This window comes from Ornithodoros turicata, chromosome 10 (assembly GCF_037126465.1).
Source record: "Ornithodoros turicata isolate Travis chromosome 10, ASM3712646v1, whole genome shotgun sequence".
NCBI classification, from domain to species: Eukaryota; Metazoa; Arthropoda; class Arachnida; order Ixodida; family Argasidae; genus Ornithodoros; species Ornithodoros turicata.
In genome coordinates, this window is record NC_088210.1 from 30,643,805 (window position 1) to 30,654,287 (window position 10,483).

The following is a 10,483-nucleotide window of genomic DNA, read 5'->3' on the forward strand; positions in this document are numbered from 1 at the left end:
CTATTGATTAAGGTACACAAGGAAAATAACCCCGGCAGGCCTATAATATCAGGAATAAACACACCCACCGAAAACATTTCTCTCCTTTTAGACCATTGTATCAAACACGTTCCTCCGCTTCTGCCCTCTTACGTAAAAGACACCAATGACTTTCTCCTCAAAGTCGATTCGATTAATAAGCAGAACAGCGATTTGAGCAACGTCATCTTGGCTACTATGGATGTTACATCCCTTTATACAAACATACCACACGATGAGGGTCTCGATGCGGTGAAAGTTTTTCTTGAATCTTTCCCGTCTGAATTTCTCCAGACATCAGCTGTCCTCTCGCTCCTTGAGCTTGTGCTCATGTACAACAACTTTATATTTAACGAAAAACATTTTGTCCAAATTCAAGGTGCAGCAATGGGGTCACGCGTGTCTCCCAACTATGCGAATCTTTTCATGGGGCAATTCGAAGAAAAAACATTAGCATCCTTCCCGATCAAACCTTTAGTCTTCTTAAGGTACATTGACGACATTTTCATCGTATGGTCGGGTGATGAACCATCCTTAATTGCGTTTTTCGAGCATTTTAACTCCGTACATCAGGCCATCAAGTTCACGTGTAATCTTTCCCACGCATCAGTGAATTTTCTAGACGTGACTGTCTCTATACAGTCTGGTAAGCTGGTCACGAATCTATACAAGAAACCCACTGACAAACGCCAGTACCTTCATTTTAACAGCTACCATCCTAATACTCAGAAGAGGAACATCCCCTTTGGTCAATTTACACGTCTAAAACGCATATGCTCTAACCCAGAAGATTTTGAGGCATGCGCCGAAGAAATGTCCAACGATTTTAGAAAACGAAACTACCCTCCCAACCTTATAAACAATGCTCTCTCCGCGTGCAAATCTCTAGATCGGGATAAATTACTTTCACATGAACCGCGGCAGCAACAAAACCCCTTATCCTTCGTTACCGCCTATAACAAAGCACTGAGTGGCGCAGGGTCCATCTTCACCCGCCATCTCAACATACTTCACAGCGACGAAAAACTTAAAATAATTTTTCCTGCTCCCCCCAATATCACATTCCGTCGATCACGTAACATTCGTAACTTACTAGTTTCATCCCGTCTATCCCGACCAAATCCTGGGTGTTCCCCTTGTGGTAACAAACGCTGCCAAACATGTCATCTCATTAGCCCATGTACATTTATCTCGAGCACCTCAAACTCTTTTATTTTCGAAATCCGACAGGGATTGCACTGCAACTCTTTTAACGTATGTTACCTCATTATGTGCACGAAATGTTGTATTCAGTATATTGGAGAAACCTCGAACACCATGAGGGAAAGGTTTTACGGCCATAAATCCGATATTGTTAATAACCATCCTACACCCGTTTCTACACATTTTAACCTTCCTGGACACGATTTAGGTACAGACCTCAAAATCGTTATCCTTGAATCGGGTTATAACAGTGACATGAAGCGCAAAAATCGCGAATCCTTTTTAATTGCAAAATTCCAGTCTCTGAAGCCTCATGGTTTGAACATCCACGCAGGCCCACTACAATTATTGAACCCGTAAATATAATTTTTCAAATAAAAGAAGATAATGATAAACACACACACACTACTCTCCAACTTCCACATTTTTCTTCGTTTGTCTCTATCCTGAGACCACCTCCGTCTTCACTTTCTCACGGTCCACTGGTCACCTTTGTACTCCGCACCCGTGTCCTCATTCCGTCGCCATAACCCCCCCTTTTTATCCTTAATTCCTCGAACGTCACCAACAAGTGTTCTCGTTTCCTGTGTATAAGCCCTTGGGCTCGCGTTGTTTCGCTTCTGATACCCCTGCTTTTGTATTTATGTTCTTGTGATTTTTATCTGTTTGTTTGCATCCTTTCCATCAACCTGTTACCCTCTCATGCCAGAACTCCCCCTTCAACTGTATATATGTGCCTGTACCATGTTTACATTTTTGTAACCTGAAGAAGTGCAGTCTCGTGCACGAAAGTCTTGTTTACCATGTGTAAATAAATAAGTTGTTCCTACCGTTTAATATCACTCTTTGATTTACTCACCACCGGCAACTTGACATCGCCTATTTTTTCTGCCTTCGTACCTCCAACTACTTCAATTTCATATCATTTACCTTCATTTACATTTACCCTCTTATCCCTCCTTTACACCTCCACCTATACCTCTGCCTCGGTGAGACTTCACCATCTCAGACACAAACATGCACACATATACATACAGCTTTTCCCACTTTGACGCTCCTAATGCTAACGCATTAATACTCACTCAGCTGCTTTGTACTTGGACTTTTGTTTCTTCTTGAAGTGATCGAAGGTGGTTGTGATGACGATCCCGAAGATGCTGTACATGGAGAGCCCCAACCATACGCCAAGATAGCCACCGATAAGAGCCAGGATCTGAGTCATCTGCGTCATTTACTGCCTTCTTGAACATCGTTCTCTCTCGAATGGTCCCAAAGTACTAACCTGTAACTTTTCAATGTAGTGCAGTACACTCACAGTACTGGAGGCCATGCTGTACTTGATGGAGACCGAGTAGTATCTGTGTATGGCGGGGAAAACGCATGCTTTGATGGGGCGATTAAATTTGCCTCAGTGAGCACTTTTTCCCCCTTTTGAATCACTCGTGAATGATTTTAGTACTAATCCCAACAACACCGAACATCCTCTGGATGTACGAATAACGTCCCAACGAATTCGCATGTCCGATGGATATCTGAATGATATCCGTCGGACGTACGAATCTGTTAGGACGTTATTCGTACGTCCAGAGGATACTCGGTGTTGTTTGGGAAGGCACGGAGAGCTGCAGACCTTTATTGAGACAGAAAAGTAAAAAAACAAGTTAATGTCGGGACTGTTAGGACAAGACTTGTAATACAGTCCCTTAACCCAACAGTTATTCAAACAATAATTGTCAAGTGGAGAACAATACTAACGAACAAGTGAACAAAGTAAACAATATACTCTGGCTATACACCGCTGTGATCAACCTCGAACTAACGCCAATGTTTTCATTCGTCGGTTGGACATCATTCAACTTTCTGTTGTTTATTCTTCAAACTCCATTAATCTTTCACTGATAATGTTTGTTCCCACATTGTCGGAAATGGCAGCAGCACATTTATTGAATGAAAAACGAAAGAAAAAAAAATCGTAGAAAGGAGGAAGAAAGGAACGTTTCTGTCTTACCCTTCCTCCAACGTGAGGCCGTTACTTTCGATTCTCACAGGGCGCGTCTCGTAATTCACTTCGCTGGTGGAAAAATAGAAAGGAGAGGAAAGAGAGAGGGGCGAGAGTACAATAGCCACCGGTAATAAGAGCAGCACTTCCTATGTGAGAACGTTTTCCCACATTTATGGGTTTTTGCGCTGACATCGTCGAAGAGGTTTACACCCTCAGAGGCTTACTACACGCCGATGGCTACTATGCTCAAAACACATGCTGGTGAACCAGCACCAACTGGATATAGGGTGGTGGCGCCCCGTAGTGGCAGCTTTTTACACGCGACAGGGAAGGGTGAAAGTGGGACCGTAGCCTTAAGCGCTGTGGTATTGCGGAAGTGCGATGTGTAGAAGGAGGGGACGAATAAAGTAGACACCGGAATGGAGTGGTGCGTGGCACGACCCCAACAACACCGACCTCTAGATGTACGAATATTGTCCTAACGGACTCGTACGTCCGATGGATATCCAGGGGATATCCATCGGACGTACGAATCCGTTAGGACATTACTTACAACTCGTTATTATTACGGACTCATTATTATGGACCCGTACGTCCGATGGATATCCGAGGGATATCCATCGGACGTACCAATCCGTTAGGACATTACTCGTATATCCAAAGGATATTCGGTGTTGTTGGGAGATCTGGTGGTGGTGGTGTTGAGGATGATGGAACTGTTGCCGTAGTCGACCACGCTAATGCGGGCCACGTCACGACTATCGCAGGGAGGATTATGCTTCCTGGGCGGACTTCACAAGGAACTGTGCGGACATTTGTTTTAAACCGTCCGAGGAAAACCAAGGGAAAATACCCAAATAACACAGCCGCCTCCTGGATTCGAACCCGGGTCACCTTCCAGTACGACGCGGACATCAGGCTACTACGACACCACAAACGCGCATCATGCAGGGAGGGCACATAGCAGGTCCGCTAAAATATACTATGTTCCTGAAAACGTTGGCGTACCTGCACGGTGGTCTGCATTTGGTCCAGCAAACTTTCTCGTGTGATTCTCGAAGCCTTGCGACACATTCTGCGTGCACGGTTACTGTATTTATTTACTGATTCGATTTATTCATTCGATTATGTATAGGTGACTTGAAGTTAAAATACCTTCGTGTTCTTGAGTACACCAGGGTTCGTCAAGAAAATTCCTGAACGGGTAATTCTTCGCTGTGCACTTACAATCTTCTTTACTCAAGTTGCGCTTGCATTCCGCAAAGCATATCTTTAAAAAAAATCAATTGAGAAACGATAATGTAGATCAATGAAAGAGGTGACCAAATTTGAACTTGTTGGTATGAGACCATATAAGACATACTTATGCCCTTGTCTTCAATAGCGCTCAGCAGCAATAGACCAATGAGTCGTTCCTTACCTCTTGCGTATAGTAGGCTGGATAATGAGGTAGTTTATCCATCTTTTCGTAATCCTGGCAGTTGGTGTCGAATGGGTATTCCAGCCTCTTTAGCATTGTCTACGATACAAGGGCGTTTGTATAAAATATTACATATCCTGTCCCGTAATAAGTGCACTACCTCTCTGTACGTGCATAAGGGGTTGCGATTCTTGAGGACAGGGATGAATGTGTTTAACATAGTACTTTAGTACTAATTAAGATGAAATTTTCGGGGATCTTGTACTGTGCACGTTCAAACGGGCTACAATGGGAGGGGCCCAATGTGATCCCCCTGTCATTGTCTCACGTACACACGAGACTTTTAAACATATTAAATTGAAATTGAGGTTTATTATTATTTTTTTTTTTTCACGATATCGCGCGACTTTTTTTTTTTTAAAGAGAAATAAAGGAGAAGACCAAAGGGGGCAGATCGTAGAGTGCTGTGGCTTGGAGAATTTATGTTAGAAGTAGCAGAAGTAGTCGAGAGACGAGTTCAAATTCTCCTCTCTTCTTTTTTTTCTTCTTACAAACAAACAAACGACATGCATGTGTGTATAACGCGCCCCCAAAGGCGCGCACTGCACGAGCGACCGCGTTTTATTGTTAGAGAGTCAGTGGCGTCATCTGGTGTCGTCTACGATAACTTCAGAAAATACGGCCGGCTCTTTCTCACTTCTTCCCTACGCCAGCTGGCCCTGTTTTCTTTTTTTTTTTTTTTTTTTTTTATCTGGTGTCGTTCCTACCGGCTTACCCCGCTGTGCAGGGTCTGCTCGGCCACTGACATTCTAAAGAGGATCACCTGCTCTAAGTTGTATTCGAAAGTTCCAGAGGGTCTGAGAAACAGCTTGTGTTTGGTGGCAGCGCTGAGGCTGTCGATGTGGTGAAATGTCATGTCCATCTCGTACTCATCCATCTCGATACTTCGGTCTGGAAACCACATCACGATCACGTTCAGCTCTGTAAATGAAATGTTCGCTCATTCATGATGAAGGCATCGCACCAGAAAATAAATGAATGGAAGAAGAAAGGGAGGATGATATGTATATACGGTCGCGACGCGGACAGAAACAAAGATGTAATCAAAACTATAAAACGTTCAAAATTCTTTTTTAAACATTTCAAATGTCTTTTTGGTCTTCACGTCGAAACCTTGCCATTTTCTAGAAATTCGTCCAACATCACATCGTACTGGGCATTACTCACAGTTCGTCACGTGACATTAACATCGCAGTTCATCATTCGACTTCAACTTCAACACCCATCAACTTTAAAACACATAATTAACCCACATTCCCACATAGCCCATACAGCCATTGTCGTTAACGTAAGTCAACATCACATCACGTCATAGTACCCATAATAGTACTGCATTTAACGTCGTCTTCGACATCACATCACCGCCAATCACTCACTGACATCACATGATGTGATGTTGATCATCACGTCATGATCCACTCTACATGATGTGACGGTAAAGAATGCCCATGATAGCCACCATGAGTCTGTTTACCGACGTATGAGCTACAGTTAGGCACTGCACCTAAGAATAATTAAAACAGAAACACAGAACGTAAAATGTAAAGTGTAAGCCCTAGCGCCAACAGTGTCACATCATGGGTTCATAATCCCTCCAAAATGCGTGTGCGCTCAAGCAACACAACATCTTGGCCCGACATTGCCCATATTGGGCCAATATTGGAAAAGGATGTTGTGCTGCTTGGGTGACTGGTTGATCTATTACGATTAGAAGCAGAATACCACTACCCAAGCAGCACAATATATTGGCCCAATATTAGACCAATATTGGCAATAGAGGTCCAATATTGTTCCAAATGTGGACCAATATCGGGCCGGTATTGCCAGTATTGGACCAATATTCAGCCATAATGTTGTGCTATATGGGACGCTTTCTTCTGTTTACCCTTCTAGGCGTACGACGCCAAAAACGTTCGTTTCTTTATATCGATCTGCCCAACTAAAACGTTGATGTTCGCGCTTACCGTACATTATTGGATCCTCTCGGAAATTATCCATGTCTGCGCTTCCTCTCCAATTAAACGTAAAGCACATGTAATGGGGGAGTCTGGAGAACGTCTGCATCGTGTTCCTGTAATAGACACAGAAAACGTCTGCTGCCAGGACAGCCATTATCGGGGCAACCCGTTGCACACTGGCTTGCACTTAAAGTCACGAAAAACCTGTAGTAACAGTTCGTTTAAGTTCACATTATCGAGCAACTAACACTTTCAGTGTGCACGTTGAACTATTTGAGACGATTCCAATGCTTGAATAGTCAGTCTCCGTAACTATAGCGAGAAAACACACCAACGTACCTCACGCTATATTGCGTTTTCTCTGCACTACACTCTTCGGAAAAAAAAAAGGTGTACAGTAACTCCTATTTGGGGAGTACACCCTTGCCACATATATCACTCCCTTTGGAATGTACAGTTACTCCCCAGTAGGGAGTTAAAGGGTCTCTTCATTCCCTGAAGGGAGTAGGGAGACTCCTTTTTGAGAGTAAAGCGAGTGATATATGTGACAAGGAAAATGAGTTAAAGTACGCACTTTTTTAAGAGTGCAGTCGTTAGTTTTTTTACGTTTGTTTCGTGTTAGCGCCGCGAAGCAACTGTAGCTGTGAACCGCGTAGAAACGTGAACATATAAGGCGATAGGACAGCAGGAAGAGGTGGGGGACAGGGGGGGATTAGTCTGCGTCCTGGGCCGACTTCAGGGGGAACTATATGCCGACATTCGTTTGCAAAGTCTTCCGGAGAACTATAGCCGGAAACTTTCGAGGCGAATATCGGCCGGCACGGTACCCCCTGAAGTCAGCCCAGGACGCATATTAACCCCCCCCCCCTGTCCCCCGCTCCTAGTTGCTTGGCGCAGCGCTAACATCATCAGCATCAAAAAAAAATGAAAAAGAAATAAAGAAAATAATGACCAAATGTGTTCGTGACCAAAGCTCGGAAAGATAAAATTGGAGCGATGCATACTCTTCGGTGAATCCGCTGGGAAAAATGGACATGCCGGGATTGTCGAGCAAGATCTGTAATATCTCGTCGGCGTCCATCGCTAGTTCGCCCGCTTTGCCGTCGCCGTCGATGATCTCCAGCACACGACGACGTTGTGCCTCTGTGTCCGTATAATTGCACATCTCTTCGTATCTTTCGCATAGTTTCTCCCTGCTCACCCTGCGTTGGATGGGACAAAAGAAGAATGTGTATGGCGTCTACCCCTTTGAGTGTAATACTCTCTACGAAAAGAGGAGTAATTTTAGCCCTTTGGAGACTAGATGCATTGCTACGACCATTATGCCCTTTACGAACTGGACTGGATTGGATTGGATATGAAAGAAAAAAACATGGAGAGGTTGGTCCCGACCCAGTCTCTATGCGAACTTTAGTGGGACTATTTACAGAGCTGAGAAGTAACTTTCATGGGCCAAGGGACTAAAACTAGAAGTAATTGCAGTCAAAGGGACTAGATGCTGTAACTGCTATCCACTGTGCTATCCACAATGCTAGCCACTGTGCTCCATTAAACAGTTCTAGGTAACTTTTCTTTAAATTAATTATTTTTAATTAATTTTAAAATTATTCTTCGTTTCATCTCGCAATAAAGTTGTTTGTTAGGCTTCGTTTGACACGCAAATATCGTGGGGTTACCGCGATGGCAACATAAATCGCTTTGTCTGTCTCGCTAACCAGCCCTCATGCCAAAGGATATCATACACGCATTCGTTGTGACACTGTGACGAACATATGACGTGTGTGACACGCGACGACCGCTGTTTTGTTTTCATTTTCACCCGTGAACTATAATTTTTACTTCACCGGATATTTAATTAAAAAATATCACAGTAAACATCAGTAAAGTAAATATCACAGTATCATGCATGAAAATGGTAAAACATTAAACCTAAATCAGTCAGCCAATCAATTGAACTGAAACAGCTGGCATTTTTCATGAGCGTCACGGTCTCCATAATATCTCCATTTTATTTTCGTTACACCAAACCAAGCCAACCAACCAACCAACCGTTTCTGTAAAGTTGGCTTTCCGGGAAACGCGCCTGTAGCGCGAAGAAGCGAGCTTTATAACATGGAATTCTTTGTTGGCAGAATTGATAAAAAGACGAAAACACTGAACCTACTGTTTATTAACGTACAAGCTTTGTTGCAGTAGTCTGCATTTCGTCAGGTACGAATCACTTTTGATCTCTTTCGTTGATCACTTTTGTACCCGATGAAATGCAGGCTGCCGCGAGCTCGCTTGCATCTTAATAAACAGTTGTTTCAGTGTCATTTTTATCTTTTTATCACTCGCGTTGGCCACACTTGACAAGGTTTCTACATTTCTCGTTGGCAGAATTGCAAAATTGTGGTATCGCCGTTATTTATATTATTCATCGGTGAAAGACAGGCGTATATTTTATTTACTCTTTGGTAACGGCAGACGGAAGCGAACGATTTAATTTCCTTTCTGCGCAAATTAGTTTCTCCGAGCGGTAAAACAACGACGACTTTGCCAACAAACAAGAATTCCCCGTTGTAAAGGAGGCTTTCTCGCACTACAGGTGTGTTCTTGGTAAAGCCAACTTTACAAAAATAAGAAATGTGTGACGGGCGATATACTTCGATACATCGGGAGAGGCTAGTAAGGTTCATGAGACCACTTTGACATACCATCCACGACAACGTAATATATATCCGTTCACGAAATCATTATTTTGTGACATATGGTTTCGAGTGCAACCGTGCAACACGAGCGAGGAAATGCTGACGAAATCTATTGGTGTTGAACACTGATAAGCCCACACTTTTTGTTTTTCTCACCAGTTGGTCAAACACAGAGAGACAACAGGTGCCGAGATGTGTTCGGATCCTTCGACCCGTACGTCGATAGTTGTCGGATATCCGAGGTAGTTTGCCACCACGTCCGACGCCTGGTACAGAAACCCCATCACGAGGCTCGTGTACGTAAGCACGCGAAGAATCTTAAATTTGCGTTGATACGCATATCTCCTGAAAGTGATAACGCGAGAAAGGCATCAGGCATCACAATGAGGACGATTATCGTGGATCTACAACCGCTACGACACTTTAAAGGGGCGGTGAAGTGCACAAAAAATCTCCTCGTTACCTTGACCTTTACGCCATTTACCCAGTTACCTTCTTTACCCCCTTACGTCCATCCCCAAGCAAGCACAACGTGTTGGCCCAATATTGGCAATGTCGGCCCAGTATTGAGCCAGTATTGTCAATAATACTGGGCCAATATTTGGCCAAGATGTTGTGTTGCTTGAGTCCTGTCTTCACCAATGTGTTCGACTTGAATCTAGCCACACTTGAATCCCGTCACTTACTTTGCATAGCCATAAGCCTTACTGGGAATGGCGAAGTGTCGAGCAGATAGCCTGATAACGTCAGCCCGCTGGACCATGGCCTTCGTCTATCCGATCAAATGAACACCCGCACTGGGTCGCGCCGCAGTAATATAGAGCACGCATATTGTTCGTGATACAGGCGGATCGCATTAGGATATTAGTAGCCTGTTCTCATGAACTTATCAATAGCAACACTGCGTAAAATAGCCAGCTTGACGTACGAAAGGTACATACTGTGAGCTCATCTGGGCTCTGTACACGCGATGTGAAGTCAATAGAGCAAATGTTTGTGCTAAACGGCCGTGATTTTTGCCTTCTATGCCGACATCGGCGTCGTTATGCTCTTTTTTTTTTCTTTCATTGACATTTTGGCTTTCATGTTGGCGTGGTAATTGTGATTGTTGTAGCGAACCAAAGAGGGGCGA

The 10,483-nt window shown here is 43.7% G+C and overlaps 1 protein-coding gene across 1 annotated transcript; it reads right to left on the bottom strand.

The window, feature by feature from the left end:
* Positions 1 to 2,299: 2,299 nt before the first annotated feature.
* LOC135369784 (uncharacterized) lies at positions 2,300 to 10,114 on the bottom strand. The gene is made up of 11 exons (XM_064603302.1): positions 10,038 to 10,114; positions 9,508 to 9,696; positions 7,666 to 7,863; positions 6,668 to 6,774; positions 5,419 to 5,624; positions 4,644 to 4,742; positions 4,379 to 4,493; positions 4,232 to 4,298; positions 3,230 to 3,292; positions 2,504 to 2,579; positions 2,300 to 2,443 (listed from the first exon to the last, which is right to left on the bottom strand). The coding sequence occupies exons 1-11, from the start codon at positions 10,112 to 10,114 to the stop codon at positions 2,300 to 2,302; spliced, it is 1,341 nt and encodes a 446-aa protein (XP_064459372.1).
* Positions 10,115 to 10,483: the final 369 nt, after the last annotated feature.